This window comes from Barbus barbus, assembly GCF_936440315.1.
Source record: "Barbus barbus genome assembly, chromosome: 27".
NCBI lineage: Eukaryota > Metazoa > Chordata > Actinopteri > Cypriniformes > Cyprinidae > Barbus > Barbus barbus.
Window position 1 is genome coordinate 28,136,375 of NC_136755.1, and position 21,114 is coordinate 28,157,488.

General features: G+C 33.5%; 1 protein-coding gene across 5 annotated transcripts in view; it reads left to right on the forward strand.

Annotated features, from left to right (window-relative positions):
* Positions 1-21,114, forward strand: part of LOC306847540 (focal adhesion kinase 1-like) — a 90,964-nt gene that overhangs the window by 49,238 nt on the left and 20,612 nt on the right. For all 5 annotated transcript variants that reach the window (XM_079381527.1, XM_079381526.1, XM_079381524.1 and 2 more), the window contains 11 exons: positions 1,016-1,182; positions 6,672-6,759; positions 7,278-7,357; positions 7,444-7,506; positions 10,298-10,352; positions 14,492-14,632; positions 15,531-15,608; positions 15,876-15,983; positions 18,848-18,965; positions 19,221-19,251; positions 20,172-20,236. In XM_079381527.1, the coding sequence (XP_079237653.1) occupies positions 1,016-1,182; positions 6,672-6,759; positions 7,278-7,357; positions 7,444-7,506; positions 10,298-10,352; positions 14,492-14,632; positions 15,531-15,608; positions 15,876-15,983; positions 18,848-18,965; positions 19,221-19,251; positions 20,172-20,236 (994 nt within the window). The remainder of the gene's footprint in view (positions 1-1,015; positions 1,183-6,671; positions 6,760-7,277; positions 7,358-7,443; positions 7,507-10,297; positions 10,353-14,491; positions 14,633-15,530; positions 15,609-15,875; positions 15,984-18,847; positions 18,966-19,220; positions 19,252-20,171; positions 20,237-21,114) is intronic.

Below are 21,114 nucleotides of genomic sequence, written 5' to 3' on the forward strand. Positions count from 1 at the left end.
TCCCTCAGCAGCAGTGATCTCATCTGGGCCTGTGTCACGTCTGGGACAATTTTTGTTCTAAAATATGTTAAATATGTAATTCCTGTGTGATGAAAACTGAACATGTCTTTTGGTTTTCTTTTGGTGCGTTTGTGGGATATAAAGTAGTAAATACATTTTTGTTTTTAAATATTATTATGTGTAATAATTTTTGTCAGTCAAGTCATGTGACAGGAATAAAACAGGAAGTTAAATCACAGAGAACTCTTACAATATCATTTATTTATCTTTATTAAATACACTTCTGTTCAAAAGTTTGGGGTTTGTAAGATGTTATTCATTCATTCATTTTTAATGTACCTTCTGCTCTCCAAGCCTGCATTTATTTGATCACAAATTCAGTAAAATTGTAAAATATTATTACAATTAAAATAACTATTTTTTTTATGTAAATGTATGTTAAAATATAATTTATTCCTGTGATCAAAGCTGTATTTTCAGCATCATTCCTCCAGTCTTCAGTGTCACATGATCTTCAGAAATCATTCTAATATGCTGATTTGCTGCTCAAGAAGCATTTATGATCATTATCAATGCTGAAAATAGCTGTGCTGCTTCATATTTTTGCTAGAAATGTTATTTTTCAGGATTCTTTGATGAACAGAGAGTTCAAAAGAACAGCATTTATTTGAAATAGAAATCTATTGTAACATTATAAATGGCTTTACTGTCACTGTTGATCAATTCCATGCTTACTTGCTGAATAAAAGTATTCATTTCTTTAAAGAGAAATCTTACTGAGGCCAAACTCTTGTGTGTGTGTGTGTGTGTGTGTACCAGAGTATATGCAGTAAATGCAGCACTGCAGGTCTAGTGTGTGACGGGAATACTTAGTCTTGTGAAGGTTGAGCTGGATTTATACAGCAGCATCTCTAATCATCAAATAACGGCCGCAGGATTTTTATGCTTCTATAAATCAGTATGCCGTGCATTATGGGATTTTTATGACCGTGAACTGTGTGTTTTGTGTCTGCAGGGAATCATTCAGAAGATCGTGGACATTCATAAGGTCAAACACGTGACTTGTTTCGGGCTGCGTCTCACTCACGTTCCGTCGGGCGACATCCACTGGCTCCACCCGGATATGGGCGTGTCCCACGTGAGGGAGAGATACGAGCAGAACCGCCCACAGGACGAATGGAGGTAAATCATTCAAACTCGTTTCACACACAATCAACATTAACACACAGGAGAAGATATAATACAGCATAATAAACCCAACTATGATGGCAAATGGGCTCTGGTCCATCCTGGTCTAAAATATAACTTAACCATGAATTTTTTTCACTTGAAAATGTTTTGTTATTTTAGTATTTTATATTTTTTTGTACAATTTTTATATATATTTTTTTTTTCAGTGTATATATATATTTTATTATTATCTATGTGGCGCTGTAATTTTTATTAGTTTTTGTTGTATTTAGCTTTTTAGAATTTATTTTACTTTTAGTGTGGTCATTTTAGTACTTATTTCTCATTTTCATTTATTTTATTTTTTTTACATTTAAGTTTACACTAAACATTTACCGTAAGGTATCATTAATTAATATTTGTTCATTCATTAAATGACTAATTAACAATGAGCAAAACATTTGTTATAGTATTTATTCATCTTTGTCAATAAAAATACAACTGTTCATTGTTAGTTCATGTGAGCTCCATTAAATAATATTAACATGCAAGTTTTGATTTTAATATTATATTAGTAAATGTTAAAATTAGCATTTATAAGAGTAATAAATCCTTTTTTAGTTGAAGTTTTATTTTTAGTAATTTTATTGTGTGCTTTTATTTATTTATTTATTTGGATTTTTAGAATATTATACTATATATTTATTTATATTTATATATTTATTTTAAAATATTATAATATATAATTACAATTTTTAGCTTTCATCTGCTAAATGCATAAATGTCAATGTCAAATGTCATTTATTTTAATTAATAATGTTAGTACTTAACTTATCTATTTAACTTGTTTATTTATTAGTAGTTATTCATATATTATTTGATCTAATATTGATCATTTATTTTACTTAATATGCTGAAATAATATGCTTAACCAGTTTATTTCAGCTTAATTTTAGTATGCTTTTCAAAGTTGTAGTTTTAATTTTAGTTAACAATAACTACATTGTGACGAAGATGACAGAATTACCTCTTAATTGAAGTTCTAGCAACATAGTTTGGCCCTGCACTGTAAAAAGAAAAAAGTTGAGCCAACTTCAAATTTTAAGGCAACCAGCTTCAGCAGATTTTTGAGTTTACTCAACTTGTTGTTTGAAGTTTATACAACAAAAAGTTGAGAATCTCCTACAAAAATAAGATGAGAGAAGTCAAAAATCTGCTGAAGCTGGTTGCCTTAATTTTAAGTTGGCTCAACTTTTTTTTTTTACAGTGTGCATTATTATGATTGTCAGTTTTGTTCATTTATGTTTTTACATCCTAATTTTCTATACATGTGGTAAAATAGTTTTGCTGGTCAGGTTGGTCTGTTGGCTGGTTTTAAAGGGGTTTTGTGCACTTCTCAGCTGGTCGGGTTGCACCGGCTCAAACCAGCATGTGATTATTTAATAGTATCTTGTTATTTAAGGGTGTTTTTAAGAATGAAAGGGCATCGTCTGAATGACAAACGTCACATGTATCTGTATCTGATTGAGTGGTTGAATTCATTCACCTCTAAATTAGTGCCTGCTGCTGGCCTTGTCTTTGTCCGTTTGTGTGTGTGTTTTTACTTTATCAGAGTCTGTGAGTTATTCCCTCACAGATGGTATTTTTATGTCACCTCGTCTCTACCCACAATGCAGCAGGGGAGCCGTCAGGCCCGTGTGCCCCGTGAAGCAGCTGTGCATCCATTCACCGCCGCTAATTCACTCTCAGCAGCTTTTGTTCTGTCACTCACAGCACAGAGATGCAGAGAAAAGAGCGGCGGCGATTTAAAACCCCACCTTTTAACTGCCCCTCACAACTGCACAAGCTGCTGTTTGAGGAGACCGTTTTATGTCAGAAACGCTTGATTATCTCAAACTCTTGTAGGTTTTGAGGGATCTGATCTGATTATTTGTGCTTTTGGTGGTTTTCTGCATCCTGAGGCCCAGACCAGCATTAAACCTTCAGTCCGGCTCTTGACCGATACATACTGGTCTGATACAGCCAGAATAAAATCTGGTTTGCTTTGCAGCATGTTCTGGTCAAGAATGGCCCGTTTAGACAGGAAGAATCAATCTGACAGATATGAAAAGTGCCTTTTTTTTTTTTTTTTAGGGCTGTATTCATCTGAAATCCATGATGCATCATTGCACAATAGTTTCTGCAATTGTTTGTACAATGACTGAGAAAGTTGTGTACAATGTGTGCAACTTTCTGAGCTTTCTGTTTGTTCAAAAGTATTGCTTTTTTATTGAATGCAACTCATTCATTTGCTACCAAGTGCCTCAAATAAAACTCTTTACCTGTTTCTAAGTTTTGATGTCATTAACGTCAAAAACCATGTCAGATCCAGTGATTTTAGCAGCATGGGAATTTGTAAACATGGCTTTTTCTTATTCTATTAACACATTCACATGGAAAACAGTTATTTGAAATTGTAATAATATTTCACTATTTTTCTGTATTTTTGATCAAATAAATGCAGCCTTGGTGAGCAGAAGAGATTCCTTCAAGAACATTAAAAATCTTCAATCCTGAATAATCAGATTTTCTCCTTACACTAATTTCTCATGTGAATCGGTGGGAAACCCCAGCCAGATTCCTTCCTAACAGTCTAATTACTGCCATTCTGACAGTGTGCAGAGAATGATGTGTGCTCTTGGTGCTCTGCTGTCTGCGTGCTCCTCGTATGTCATTGTTTTTGTGACTCTTAGAGGCTTTGATCAGATAAGGCCGTTTGTGTCGTTTGTCTGTGGATGAAGCATCCCTCTCTCTACGCTGACGCCATTCTTTAGGAGCTCTAATAGCGCTCCTGCACAGCGGTCACTGGGGTGTTGATGGATCTCTCTCTCGGCGTTTGTGCTGTAAGGCAGATGAGCTCATGTTCAGATGGAGCTGGAAGAGGATCTAGTTTTTTCGCTGCTGGCAGACGACTCTCGCTGCTTTGATTTCCTCTAGAGAGAAACTTGAGTGATCATGTCCCAGCTACAACCAATCATCTGCTCACAAAATGACCTCATTAGGCCGGCAGAAAGCCTCACACGATTGGAATACCCATAATTCCCAAAGTGCTACACATGTCACATACAAAGAGTGTGTGTGTGTTTGTGTGTGTATATACTAGTGCTGTCAAACAATTAATCGCAACCAAAATAAAAGTTTTTATTTACATAATATATATGTGTGTACTGTATATATTTATGTATATAAAAATACAAACACATAAAATATATATTTAGAAAATATTTACATGTATATATTTATATTCATATAATTTATATTATATATAAATATATTTAATATATAAAAATAACATATTGTTCTTAAATATATACATGCATGTATGTGTATTTATATATACATAATAAATATACACAGCACACACACATACAGTCATGGCCAAAAATATTGGCACCCTTGGTAAATATGATGAAAGAAGGCTGTGAAAATTAATCTGCATTGTTAATCCTTTTGATCTTTTATTTAAAAAATTCACAAAAATCTAACCTTTCATTGGATAATAAGAATTTAAAATGGGGGAAATATCATTATGAAATAAATGTTTTTCTCTGATACACATTGGCCACAATTAACGGCACCTTTTATTCAATACTTTTTGAAACCTCCATTTGTCAGTTTAACAGCTCTAAATGTTCTCCTATAATGCCTGATGAGGTTAGAGAACACCTGACAAGAGATCAGAGACCATTCCTTCATCCAGAATCACTCCAGATCCTTCAGATTCACAGCTCCATGATGGTGCTTCTTCTCTTCAGTTCACCTCACTCATTTTCTACAGCAACAATACTCAGGTAGGCTGTGGCGTTTAAATGATGCTCAATTGGTACTAAGGGGCCCAAAGTGTGCCAAGAAAATATCCCCCACACCATTACACCACCACCACCAGCCTGAACCATTGAGACAAGACAGGATGGATCCATGCTTTCATGTTCTTTACGCCAAATTCTGACCATCTACCATCTGAATGTCGCAGCAGAAATCGAGACTTATCAGACCAGGCAACGTTTTTCCATGCTTTTCATGTATTTAGTATATATACATATATTTTGGCCAGAATGAAAATGGTTTTTTTTTGCAGTGTAGAGTAGCTTCCCAATATTTATGGTTTATTTGTTAGATATTTTGGCTAATTTGATTCTGCTTTCGGTCCAATTCTGTTTATATCAAGTAAAGAACAATTTCACAGTTTAACAGCAGAGAAAGCGCTTTTCCCAGCAGAGCTGCTTTCAGAAGTGTGTGAACTGAGCACCTTGAGCTCCTGCTTTCTTCACTGCTCAGGAACTGAGATTTGATCTTTTCCTGAGCGAGGTCCAGGAAAAGCACTGATTGTTTTTGTGAAAAGTGGGGACATCCCTTAGGCGTAATGGTTTTTATACTGTACAAACTGTATTTGCTATTGCCCTACACCTAAACTTAGCCCTCACAGGAAACATTTCTGCTTTCCCCCCAAAAAACTCACTCTGTATGATTTATAAGCGTTTTGAAAAGTGGGGACGTGGGTCAATGTCCTGAAAAGTCACCTTCACCTTGTAATACCTGTCATACCTGTGTCATTATACAAATTTATGTCCTTATTTGTCACAAAAACACACACACACACACACCTTTTTTTAATGTTCCACATTTTCTAGTTTTCTTTCTTTTTCTCCTTCAGTTTTTGTCATCCTTCATAAGCATGACAATAACCGAACATCAGTACTGTTAATGTGTTTGCTGCATGCAATAGAAATAAATCAGAGTAAAAATAAAATAGGGTACTTTTGCTACTTTTATCTCGTGTAAAGCATATTTGAGTACTTTTTAAAACAGCAGTAGTTCAAATCAAATTAACAAGTGAGAAATAGAATGAGGTGGTAACATATAAAATATTAAAATAAAAAATAATGAAATATATAGATAAAATAAAGTGCTGTTATTTTTATGCTTTGTTATACTGCTATTGTTTTTTTTTATCTCTTATAAATCATCGAGTACCTTAAAGTTCTTGATACAATGAATTACTATTATTATTATTTAAAGTAACATAACCATAGTTCAAATCAAATAAACAAGTAAGAAATTAGAGTTAGTGTTAGAGTCATACTTTATTGTCTTGGACTTAAAGCTGCAGTAATACAAAACCACCACCATTCTATTCTATTCTATTCTATTCTATTCTATTCTATTCTATTCTATTCTATTCTATTCTATTCATTGAAAATGTGCTCAGTTGTGATTAATAGAATGCAAAAAATCTTAGTGGTCCTAAAACAGAGCTTAATTTTCTTTCAGCACAGTGTAGTTCTTTATTTTTTTCTGTTGATTTGGAGGAGAAAGACGAGGTTTCATCATGAGCTTGACTCTGTTATCAGCACGTGTGTGTCTGTCTGTGTGTGTGTGTGTGTGTGTGAGATGTTTTAGGCACATGGTGATTTCTCCTGTCATGACTCTTTTATTTATCATGTTTTCTCTCTCCTCCTCAGGTATGAGCTGAGGATCCGTTACCTGCCCAAGGGCTTCCTCAATCAGTTCGCTGAAGACAAACCCACTCTCAACTATTTCTATCAGCAGGTGAGTGAAGGTGCCCTGGCCAGTGTGTGTGTGTGTGTGTGTGTGTGTGTGTGTGTGTGTGCAAATGAAGCACATGTCATTTTTGTTAAATTATTTTAATTTAATATTTTATATTAATTATTTAATAATTTAATATAAAGTATACATCATATTTTTAATCTTATATCTTTAAGTATTATATATATACATTTTTAATATATTAAAAAGCATATCTTATTGTATGTATATATATGTATATATATATATGTGTGTGTGTGTATATATATATATATATATATATATATATATATATATATATATATATATACAATTTATAATATATAGTTTTCATCCAAAAATTTTAATTCTAAATTATAGATATAATTTTGCATGATATTATTTCAACTATGTATTGATCTCTTTAAATACATAATGCTTATTGAAAATTATTTTTTATTCGTTTTTTCATTTACATGTATTTATTTAGCAGTCACTTCTTATCCACGGCGGCTCAAATCTGTGAATGTTTGTGTTTGCAGGTGAAGAATGACTATATGCTGGAGATTGCGGATCAAGTCGATCAGGAGATCGTGCTGAAGCTGGGATGTCTTGAGATCAGGTCCGTTCATCGCTCATCGTCCCGTCAGATGCTCCGCAGCAGGACTGTGAGATGATTGTGCTGATTTCTGCTGTTCTCTTTTCCAGGAGATTCTACAGAGAGATGAGAGGAAACGCTCTGGATAAAAAATCCAACTATGAACTGCTAGAGTAAGTATTCATTGCTGACCGATATGCGTTTCATATTGACAGATAATGCTGAACATTATATCTAATAGAGTTTAATGGCCAAAATGGCACAGTTAGATTTCAGAGTGCCAGGATATTGACTGACAGATCAGTGCTAATAACACTGAGCATCTGCTGAACATCATGTGCTCAGCGAACACACAGAGTCACTCTTCATCTCAGCGGAGACTGACACGCGCTCTGGCCCTTCAGGGGGCGGGACAGGGCAGAGAGAGCACACCAATCACAGACTCGCTCTGATTTGAGTGACAGCTGCACAGACAGCAGCTGGAGGGAAGGACATCATCACCTGGTTCACCTCTGAACCGCTGTTATTTTACTAGCAGTCATATACTATTATAGATTTGATTCATATTTGGATTAAGGTTTTATTTTTATATTTTCTTTTTAATTTTAGTTAAACTTTTAGTGATTTTGTTTTCTTAATTTTTTGTTATTTTTATTTTTATTTCAGTTGAAATGTATATATATTGTATGATATTTATTTCAAATCCAATTTTTTTTACTTTTTTCATTCTAACCCTGCTCTGAACAACATATTAGGGCAGAAACTGTTATATATTATATTATATTCCCATATAATGTCTAATATTGATTTATAAAATATATAAATGCATATCTTAAAATAATATATCTTTAATAGTAGATATTAAGTGATCTTATATCATTTTTGTTTTATAAACATTACTGCATCATATTATGCTTAACAGACCAATAGTTAATGATATAATGTTATGAGGAAAAACATTTATTGTACTATATTCAGTTTTTTTAAATTTCTATATAGTTTGGTTTTATTAATTTATTTATTAAAGTCGTGGCCTAATGGTTACAGCAGAGTAGGGTAGAAACTGTGTATTGAATTTGTGGAAGATTATTCACTTATATTTAGTGCTTTTATTGTAACGCATGTGAATTAGTGATAACAGCGTGTGAGAATCTGGCAGCATTAACCTCTCTGGACTAAAGGTTTAGTGCAGCAGTTAAAGTATCGACTGATGTGCCGCTCTCAGGGTCCATAAACACGGACGAATTGTTTTGGCGAGACGCCACGCGGTTAAAGCTGAGCAAAGCCAACCCAGAGTGCTTTTCATTTAGATGAAATGATGAAACTATCATCAGGGACTGCTGGCTTTTATTGGCCTTTAAGTCAAGTCAATATTATTTGTATAGTGCTTATAACAATGCAAATGGTGTCAAAGCAGCTTTACATCGGCTTGATATAAAGCTGGGTGGATTCATCTGGTTCCTGTGGTCTTGTCCCGATGGCCGTCTTGGAGACAGGGTCTTCACTGGGGATCAGTCTCTGGGGTCATCTAGGTGTCCTGGCTGTAGAGGTCATCTCTAGGTGCTGATCCACATCTGATCTGGATACAGTCTGGATCTGGGTGGCTACGGTGACCTCGGAATAAGAAAGAAACAGACTAATATTAGCGTAGATGCCATTCTTCTAACGATGTAACAAGTACATCAGGTGTTTTGGGAAGTGTTCCCGGTTGACCTAATTAATGCAGCCTAACAATCCTTTAACGGATTTGAATTATAGAAATGCGATAGTGTATTAATTTCACATTTACAGTATCTTTTCATTTTTTTAAATAATTTCAAATATTCAGCATTTCATGTTTAAAATATCAAAACATTATTTCTACATTTCTACATTAACACGTGTAAATACATCTAAATGCCACTTTAGATGCATCTTCTGTAAAGATTAATTTTATTGATACTGATTTCATTTTAGTAACAGCCTAAATGTATTATTATTATAATTGACTGATTAAATGTAAGAATTTGACCCAAAAGATGATGCACACTTTTAGAAAAAAAAGGTTTTATAAAGGTAAAAATGCCCATAAAAGGTAAAAATCAATCAATCACTTTAAACTTATTGGAAAAGATTAATTTCTATCACTGCTGTGAACTGACCACACAGAATATGAAGAATATCAACAGCTTTAGGAGCCAGCTGTCCACGGCAGTCCTTCAGATACCAGCACGATAACACACTCAGCAAAATATCGTCTAATTATCTTTATCGATAAAATCCCAGAAAATGTTGAGATAATTTTTTGTACAGTCCTGCTTACGCACTTGCTCTACACGTCTTTCTCTAACAGATACAGGTCAGCTGACTCTTCCAGCTCGGTATGCTGGTATTTAACATTAAAAAAGAAAAAAACAAAGGATGGTTATGATGATAATGCCACAAATCAATTAAATTGTTCATTAATTTAAAAGGGAAAATATGATGGTAACAGGGTTTTTCACAACCCAGCCTCAAGACTTCTTGTATTAAATTGTCAAAAAAAATCTAAATTATTAGAAAAATTAGACAAAATTCTAGTTTTTACTTCATTACGGTTCATTTTTTTCTCATCAAAACATGCGTAATTAATGCAGAAAGGAGAGGTTGGAAATGCATTACCATGACAGAGCTGAAATATTTATTTGGTGTATTTTGTTGATGTGTTTAAAGCATGTCTATAAAACGCAGTAGAGGATGACATGTGATTATGATTGTTATAGTAATGCTTTACACATGTTTTCCTGATGTTTGGAGAAGTTGCTTCATTAGGTCCACGTCATCCAGCATGCGTTTATAGATCAGTGTGATGAGATCAGTTCACCAGATGGGCTGCTTCTCTCTGGAAATGTCTGAATTAAAATACGTTTTGTTGGCCGTCCGTGAGTTTGCGATGACTTCATCACATCTGTGCTCAGATTTCTGCTCTGTTTCTCTGTTTTGCAGAAAAGACGTTGGACTACGACGGTTCTTCCCCAAAAGTTTGTTGGAATCGGTTAAGGTGAGAGGATGCTTTCTACCGCGAACACATTGGCTATTAAACTTGTGCATTTTCAAGCATTTAGCCAATATGTCTCTGGTTTAAGTTGAATACTTGGAATTAAAGTTGCATGAAATCAGATTAATGCAAATGATGCATATATATATGTATGTATATATGTATGTATGCATGTGTGTGTGTGTATATATGGTATTTTGTAATCTTTAATCAAAATGTCATAACTTGCTCTTTGTGTGATAAGCTCACTTAATATCTGTGATGTATGTGAGACCAATCACATTCCAGTATTTTACAATCCACTTAACAATCAACAGATGAAATCATGTCTTAACTCAATGTTTTTTCATGTTTTAAGTCATATCACTCAGAAATACATCATAATATCTGTTTGTAAACTTGATCATATCTTCCGTTTAATGACGGCTTTAAGTGTTATTTTACTGTATTTGAGATACCATTAGTTTATATTTCTATTTTTAGTTACAATTTTATTTAAATTTGAGTCCTTTGTGCTTTTGTCGTTTTTATTAGTTTATAAGTATACAAATATTTTATTAGATTTTTAAAAATAGCTTTTTTTATTTTTATATGTTCTGTTTCCTTTTGTAGTTTTGTTGTTTGCTTTTGTGGTTTTTATTAGTTTTAAAATCATTTATATAAGTATTTTATTGATTCATAAGCATTGTTTTTTGCTTTTGTGATTTTTTATTAGTTTTAAAATCATTTATATAAGTATTTTATTGATTCATAAGCATTGTTTTTTGCTTTTGTGATTTTTTATTAGTTTTTAAATCATTTATATAAGTATTTTATTGATTTATAAGCATTGTTTTTTGCTTTTGTGATTTTTTTTATTATTATTTAAAAAATGTATAAGTATTATTGATTTATAAGCATTGTTGTTTTTAAATCATTTTAAGCATTTATTTATTTTTTAGCGTTTATTCATATTTTTTACTTTATTTTTCATTTTTTCTGTTGTGTGCTTTTTGTCATTCAGTGTTAGATTTTTTAAGTATTTAATATTTAACTTATTTTTTTTACTGTTTTCTTTTTCATTTTATTTAATTTTTTGTAGCATTATTTTTGATCTACTTTTGTAATTTTTATTTATTTAAACAAATATTTATAAATATTTTATTTCATTAATTATTTTTTAAATTTTCTATATTCATTTTAATATTAGTTAAATTGTTTGTAACTGTGCTTTTGTAATTTTTATTATTTTTTAAATATTTGTATTCTGTTTATTTTATTACTTTTATTCAATTGTATTTTTTCTGTATAGTTTTTATTCATTTTAATATAATTTAAATATATATTATGTATAAATATATAAAATATGTAATTGTTGTTATTTTAGTTTATCTCTAAAAAATGAGAAATGTTATTTTGGCAACAAGCTGCAAAATATATTTAAAAATATATATATATATATATTTATTTCATTGTATTGTTTTATGGTTATAGTTTCCGTTAACTACAGTAACCCTGATGGTGACTCTGTTAATGATGGTTGTGGGATGAGGGGAATGGGGATTGTAAGCTGGTGGTGTGAGTGTGTGCAGCTGCTGTAAGAATAGTGTCCCACACACTCCTGCAGACAGATGCTCAGTAAAATAGTGGGGTTGTCCTGTGACCCTGAGGGTCAGCCTCAAACATGTGCGCACGTGGGCGGGACAGAGGTGTTAAATCGCCCCATCCTCCACTGCCTCACGCTCTATTCCCATCAGCCGGGAGCTCGTGTGAGCGGTTATGTTGCTCAAGATCTGTTCATATAGGCCGATTATAACATTTAATCTGTGCGCTTCCTAGAAAATGTCATTTTCTCGAGTTTCCAGCATCAGTGTGTGAGCAGAGCTCATTTGATCGAGTTAGAAACGGGTTCAATTAACAGCGCAGCCATCTGTCACTGACCGCATAAATCAAATCTAGCCCTGATTGAGCTGAGCTCACATGTCATCATTTTAATAACAATACTGTTTGTTTTCAAAGCGCAGGGGGCTTATTAAAGGGATAGTTCACCCAAAACATGTAAATCCTGCCATTATTTACTCACTTTATGTCGTTCAAAACTTGCATGATTCTTTTGGCTGGTGCATAAAAGGAAATATGATGAGCTGCTGTTTTCCATGCAGTGAAAGTGTAAGAAGTCTCTTCTGCTCACCAAGGCTGTATTTATTTGTACAAAAAAAAAAACAACAACAACAGTAAAATTGTGAAATATTATTACTATTTAAAATAACTGTTTTCTGTGTGAATATCTCTTAAAATGTAATTTATTTCTGTGATGCGCCGCTGAATTTCCAGCATCATTACTCCAGTCTTCAGTGTCACATGATCCGTCAGAAATCACTCTAATATACTGATTTGTAAATGGCATTATGTATATAGATGATGGCAGAAATATTCCATTAAAATCAATTAAGAGAAACCAGAAAAGATAATAGATGACAGAGATTAATATTCAGACTTATTTGGACAATATTTAAACTTTATGCAGTAAAGAGACAGAAATAGTTGGGTATGCCATAATTTATAAATTTATTAATGTATTGTTGTTTATTTATTTATTTGTTTGTTTGTTTATATTTTTATTATATGCTGTTTTTAGATTATATATATATATATATATATTTTTTTTTTTTCATCATCTTTTATTGATGTTTTTTGTTCATATTTATTTAACTTTTTTAACTTTAAATAAGATTTTGTCTTATTAACATATTTAGTATTAATAGTATGAATCAATAACTAGGTTTATTAATAGATTTTTAATCTGTGTTCTGAAGGATTGTGGATTGCTGACTCATTTCTGTTACATATAATAAGAGAACATTTTACCCATTGTTATCAACAGCTCTCTGTTATGATAAGTAACGATGATTTGTTGTAATAAGAGAGTCTCTAGATGAAGTAAACTGCATTCCCCTCTGGTTTGGTCCGTCAGACCCTTCCCATAATTCCTCTGCAGATGTAAACTCAGATACGGGCTGCACTTCCTGTCAGGAAGGGTGGGCGTCCCGTCTGAAGTGACTGCTCACATGTTTGATATGATCTGTGTGTATCTGTGTCTGGAATGCTGTTAGGATGCCCATAATGCCTTTCAGAGGTCGTCACGTCCATCAGCAGTGAGCAGGTTGTGTGTATTTTGAGGAGAGCGAGAGAAAGCTGATAGAGATTGATCACTCTAGTGCGTCTTATCTGATGGACAGCTGGATTTAATGGTAGTAATGACCCTGTCAGCACTAATTACCAGGTGGATTCTGGATTATTAAATTATGCTATAACTTCATCATGAAGTTTCGTATTCGTAGAAAAGCATCACTGTTATTTGTTTATACTCATTTTTGCACTTGCACAAACTGCTAAACCTTGAATTCTGATTTAAAACCATTTCTATGTGTAATTTTATCATTGAGTTTTAATTATAGTTTTTTTACTATATGTGTTTCATTTTTTTATACGTCTATATAGTTTTTATAATTTTTTTGTAATTTTAGTACATTAAAAAAAAGTAAGAAATATTTAATTGGCAACTGGCTGACATAAAATAAGTTATTTGTATATTTTATTTTGTTTAATTTAATGTATTTTATTTCAAGTAATGAAAATATTTTAATGGTTTTAGATCTAACTGTAATACCCCTCATATGTCATTTTTGTTTTAATGTCTATATTTTTTTTTATTAATTTCAATTTCAGTTATAGTTTTATTTTAGTACATTGCTAAACTAAATAAAAGTCAGAAATGTTTCCTTAGCAACTGGCTGAAAAAAATTCATTTACATTTTTGTAGATTTGATTTTATCTCAGTTAATGCTTATTTTATTTCAAGTAACACATTTTTTTAAAAAGCTTTTAATTTTAATTAGCTATAATAACCCAGATGTGTATTGTGAAAAGTGCTGCACAAAAAAAGACTTCACTTGAATTCAAATACAAGTTTAAGAGGTTTTTTAAATACATTTGTATGCTGATCTTTATAGCACCCAGTTGCACAAGCGCTGTCATCCAGTATGATGTTATTAGAGTGGTTTTTTAATCTAGTATTGCTGAAAAGGGACTTAACCGGAGCTCTGCTGGTGTTTTTAATCAGTGTGTGAAGTGTAACGCTGCTCTTTCTCTCTGTGTTTCAGGCCAAAGCGCTGAGGAAACAGATCCAACAAACGTTTAAGCAGTTCGCCAACCTGAACGACGAGCAGAGCATACTGAAGTTTTTTGAGATCCTGGCACCCGTCTACAGATTTGACAAAGAGTGCTTTCGATGTGCTCTGGGGGTACGTCAGGTCACCCCTGCTGTGGGGAATCATGGGACTTTACTGCCCCCTGCTGCTCAATGGGCAATTACATTAGTGACACTGACACTCAGGGTTCAGAATGAAGGATTACCAAACCAAAATATTTCTTAACAATCATTAAACTGTATTTGTGCATTACTACATACTATATGCAGCTGGTCACAAGTTTGGGGTCAGTGAGATTTCTTTTTGAAATACTTTTATTCATCAAGGATGCATTAAATTGATCAAAAGTGACAGTAAAGACGTTTATAATGTTAAAGAGGATTTCTATTTCAAACAAAAGCTGTTCTTTTGAACTTTCTGGTTATCAAAGAACCGTTAAAAATAAAACGTATCACAGTTTCCACAAAAATATGAAGCAGCACAACTGTTTTCAGCATTGATAATAATCAGAAATGTTTCTTGAGCAGCAAATCAGAATATTAGAGTGATTTCTGAAGAATCATGTGACACTGAAGACTGGAGTTATGACGCTGAAAATTCAGCTTTGATCACAGAAAAAAAATTACATTTGAAAATATATTAACTTAGAAAACAGTTATTTGAAATTGTAATAATATTTCACAAATTTACTGTATTTTTAAACAAATAAATGCAGCCTTGGTGAGCAAAAGAGACTATATTGATCTTATCAAACCCAAACTTTAATGTATAGCATACTATATTATACGTTATGTATTTTATCATAGTTAGTGTGGCATTTTTTCATTTTGGTGGTATAATGAAAGCAATATTTGTAGATAAAATTATATAGGAGGCTTTTTTTGTGTTATTTTTAACCCTTAATGATTTAGTTTCTTCTGATTAAATCTGAATTCCGTGTGCGTTCAGATCCTGTGATTGATGCTCATCTCTCTCTGTCTGTCTGTCTCAGTCGAGTTGGGTCATATCAGTGGATCTCGCGATCGGTCCAGAGGAGGGAATCAGTTACCTGACAGACAAGGGCTTGACGGTAACACAGATTCACATCACCATAGCAACAAGCATCTATTTTGCTTTAACCCTAGTTGTTTTGTTCAGTTGCTTGGTTCCATTTATGAGTAGCTCCGCCCACGGTGAAATCTCATTGGTCCAAAATCCTAAATAAAAATATACAGCAAATATTCTGATTGGCTGATTTCTGAAGTTGCTAAGGTGGAATTTCTAAATTTAAAAGCTTATGTTGCATTAGTCTCTCTGTCATGTGATGCATGAGTAATGCGTGTCCTTTTTCTCTCAGCCGACACATCTGGCCAACTTCACTCAGGTGCAGAGCATCCATTACTCCTGCGCGGAGGAGAAGGAGAGGAAGGGCGTCTTACAGCTGGACGTGGCAGGAGCCGCTGAGGTAAACGATCAGCCATGCTTCTCCAACAAAATCCGGCTTTGTCTGGGAGTTTGAGCTCAGAAGTAAATGAAATGTAGCTGATGCTCTGATTGTAGGATGTGGTGTTTAGTTTGAGATGTGTGACTCAGCTCAGCCCTGCGCTGACAGCGCTCTAATTTCAGTCCGTCACTGTTATTTTGGGTCTTGGCGTCTTTGTCTGTACTTTGTCAGTCTTTCTCTTTCTGATTGTCTGTCTTTTAGGCACCATTTTTACCCAGATTTAGATGCTGTGGTGGATTCGTTAGACTGATTTGAACCAGTGGTGTTATTGTTAACTAACATTTTTTGGTAATTGAAATATAGCTGAAATAAAACAAAATATAAATGTTAGATTAAACTATTTTATAAGTATAATTGTAGCCTTGGTAACAAACTGAAAAAAATAAATAAATAAAGCTAAACAGAATATAAAAATAATAATAAAATAAAATTATAAAAATGATAAATCAAGTAAAAAATGACCAGCATTTAACTAAGATTAAAATGAAAACTGAAGAGTAAAAAATGAAGAAAATAATAAATGTGTGTGTATATATACAGTGCCCTCCATAAGTATTGGAACAGTAAAGACAAAATTGCTCTGTTAGCTGTGGAGTCAAGACATTTACAAATATGATAAAAAGATGAATATGAGACAAAACTACAGAATGTCACATTTTATTATTGGGTGATTCAACACATAGATGTTTTACCAGCTAAGAAGTTCAGCACTTTTAGTGTTTCATCTGATGTGAGCATACGTATTGGGACAGTTGCTGTTGCATTAATTCTTCAGATATTAAAAGCAGGGAATGTGTCGTATCAGTTATATCCATTACTTCTGTATTCTGAATCTTGCATTCGATGATGACACATACAAACCAGGATGAAGATGAGGAAGCTGACTTTGAGAGAAAAGCAAGCAATTTGGTGCTAAAAGAAAAGAGGAAGTCAATTAGAGCTCTAGCAAAAACAAAGGGCATGGAGAAATCAAGAGCAACCAACAACGACCTGATCGGCTGAGAAAACAACAGTAGTTGATGACAGACAAATCATAAAAGCTGTGAAAATGAATCCTAAAACACATGTCTGTAAAATCACCAACAACTTCCAGAAAGCTGGGGTGATGCTCTGACAATCTACTGTCCTCAGGAGACTTTGACACAGAATTACAGATGCTACACAGCAAGATGCAAACCTCTGACCAGCACCAACAATAGAAAGGCAAGATTAGAGTTTGCAAAAGAAGAGTTTGGGAACTGTGTTTATAGACCAATGAGACAAAGATGAACCTTTATCTAAGTGACGGGAAAGTAGAAATGTGGAGAAAAAAGGGAACTGCAAATGATCCCAAGCATACAGCCTCATCTGTAAAGCATGGTGGAGGTGGTGTCATGGCATGGGCGTGCATGCTGTCTCTGGAACAGGCCCTCTCAACTTTACTGATGACTTAATGTATGATGACAGTAGCAGAATGAATTTGGAAGGGTACAAAACCATCTTGCCTACCAATATTCAAGAAAATGCCACCAGATTCATTGGGAAGTGCTTCATATTGCATCAGGACAATGACCCAAAACACCCTGCCAGTTCAGTCAAGGAGTTTATAAGAGCAAAGAAATGGAAAGTCTTAGATTGCCCAAGTCAATCTCCAGATTTAAATCCGATTGAACATGAATTTCACCAGCTGGAGAGGAGAGTAAAGGCAGAAACTGCCCAAAACAAGCAACAATTGGAATTGGCTGCATTAAAGGCTGGGAAAAGTATTTCAAAGGATGAGAGCAAGAGTCTGGTGATGTCTATGGGTCACAGACTCACTGCTGTGATTGTGTGCAAGGGATCTGCTACTAAATAATAGCTTTTCATCTTTTATATCTGCCTTATGTTTAACTGTCCCAATACTTACGCTCACATCAATGAGTGGGATGAACTCTAAAAGTGCTGATCTTTTTATTTGGTAAAACATGTATGTGTTGAAACGGCTAATAATAAAATGTGACATTCTGTAGTTTTGTCTCATATTCATCTTTTAATCATATTTGCAAATGTCTTGACTCCACAGCCAACATAGTGATTTTGTCTTTACTGTTCCAATACTTATGCAGGGCACTATATATATATATATATATATATATAACTTTTGCTATGGCAACTAACTGAAATGCAATTGAAGTATTAAAAGGACTAAAACTAAGACTGAAATAAAAAGTAAAGCTAAGTAGTAATAGTGTTCATTTTTATATTAAATATTGTATTTCACTAAAATGACTAAGAAAACAGAAAAAATAATGGAACTAGAAATCTAGTTCTAAACATTGATAAATAGTATATCAGTAACGCTAAAACAGATTTAAACTGTTAACTTGTGAGATTAAATATAATTGAAGTGTGTGTATTTTTGCATCGTTTTATTTGATCTTTTGTGCCTTTTCTTTTTTTCCCTTTATATTTTACTTGTTGAATCATTTTGTGCTTTGATTATTTTATATTGATATTCTGTTTTTAATGATTGATAATAGTTTTTTTCTTGTGCTATAAAAAGTGCTATATAAATAAATTATGTTATGTTCGATCCAGCTCATAAGAGTCATTTGTTTGGGAATCAGGCTAGACTATAATGGCGTGTTGTGTGTTTGTTATTATTTTTGTCTTATCATATTTAATCTAGACAGCATAATCACAGCTGGAGTAAAGGGCAGGGCGTGTCTGTTGGTATTTGTGGGCGTGTCTTCAGCACTGTGTGTGTGTGTTTGGTCAGTGCAGCTGGTGTGTGTTGTATCCTGACGTCATGATGAGGCTGCTGTTGCTGATAGTGGCTCATTGTGAGTCTGGTTTCTTTCTCGTAGCCTCTCACGATCAGCACGCCGTCCTTCGCCACCGCTGAGAACATGGCCGACCTCATCGACGGATACTGTCGACTGCTCAGTGCCATCAACCAGTCCTTCATCGTCAGACCGCAGAAAGGTACGTCTGACTCACACTGTTGCATTGTGGGATGTTTGTACTCTAGTGGCAGTAAAGCATGAATGGGATGCATTGAGTGGAAAATCTCAGTATGAAGTAGCGCAGCTGTTTGTCTCAGCAGGACATACTGTATATTGAAAATAAGTCCACTTGTAGTAAAGCATGAAACGCAGTTCTTGGTAATATAGTGTTTGGGTGAGTCATGTTCTCCTGTTTGATTCATGAGCTGATGCTGTGTGTTTTTCTGTCCTACAGAGGGGGAAAGAGCTCTTCCATCCATTCCAAAGTAAGTCATAAATTCACTTCACTGGCATTCATGAGCTGTTTAATAAACTGACGACAGGCGCGAGATTCATTTAGAGGAGGTTTGACCACCAGTTAAGGCTTAAACACCGCCAAAACTTCAGTCTGGGACTAGAGCTGGGTGAACATTCACTATATATTTGTGATCATATTATTGATGGTTTTAATGCATTGTTTTTTTTATGTTGCCCTTGAAGTTCCCTTAGAATCTTAGCATCATTAGACTAATTTAACATCCAAAGTCTGGAGTATATTAATATATAAAACATTAATAAATGTTATTCTAAATATATATTTAATATTTTATAACTTTTTAATATTTTAAAATAATTTTGTTTTTTCATTTATTTATTTTTATTTGGCGCCTATGAAGTTTGCTAAAATTTAAGTTCAAAATCTGTAGAGAAAAAACTATATTATTATATAAAATATTAATAAATAATATTATAGATAAAATGTTTTTTTATTCAATTACTTTTTTTTTTAAATAATGTCTATTTAGAAATTCCAATATTTAAAATTGGGTATTAACATTGTAACGTTTTTAGAATACAATATGTAATATAATGTATAATATTGCATTATATTTATATAGTTATATTTATTACATTTTAATGTTTTATGATTTTCCCAGGCTTATATTATAAAATATTATATACTGTGTTGCCAAGTTCTAATTGATGGCTAACTAAAGAGTTTTAATTTAATGTTGCATATAGTAAGTAAAAATGCTTTAGCATGATTTTGATTATGTTAGCATGCATATTTGCATGAGGTACCAAATCAACGCACACACGTGGAAGTTCTCATGTTTACGTGAGCCATTGAATAAATGTGTCTTATGTGTGCATGAAAACAACAATAATCAGAGTTTTATTTGTTAATGAAATGGTTTCTCCACAGACTGGCCAACAATGAGAAGCGGCTGGAGGGGATTCGGGCAGGAGTTCGTGCCATCTCTGTTTCAGGTAAGACGCATCTGACGTCATCTCTGATTTATCAGGTTTATTGATCATCTATCAAATCTGTAAAGCAATTCATATCAACATATGATGCTTAATTGCCAAAGGCATTGTGTTCAGTGTAAGTCTGAGGGATTTCACCAGTTCTGTTGTCTTATCAGATGAAAAAGGTCTGATAACTTATGTCACTTATGATCACTTTATAGCATAAACATTCTGCATGAGTATAATTACATTTCAGGTTTAATACATAGTGTTAGATCTTTGTTTAATTCACTAACCCTGAGTATGACCAATAGTAATGCTTTTCAGGCCAAACACTGCTCGTAATATCAGAGCTTGACACTTCACAATCCAATTATATCACTTATGGGGAAACACATCTGAATGTTTGTTTTCACTCTGATATATTACAATCAATGCAGTTTCACTGAATCCTTTTAGCAGTTCTCTAATATTTGATGTCTTCAAGATGTTGGGCTGGTTTCTGCAACATCTGCACACATTTAAAGCTCATCATCAGTTGTGTTTCAGATGCTCATGAATGTCTCTTCTGTTTATAAGCTGCTTACACTGGAGATTTTCAGCATAATCTAAATCTAAAACCACTTTCTGAAGACATTTAAATGAAGTTATTCTCATTCTTTTTAATGCAAACATGCTTTATTTCGATGTGATTGCACTAATTTCTGGGTGGGTTTGTAATGTTACCTGATTTGCATAAATCAATTAGTGAATCAAGTGCTAAAATAACGCAAATAGCACGTGCAGTCAGTGGTTGCGTTTCATTTTTGGTGTGAGATGAGCTGATAGTGAACGTCTGAGCGTCACGGATCGTATGCTGTTTGTCAGGCTGAAATGTTTTGTCATGGATCTGGATGATA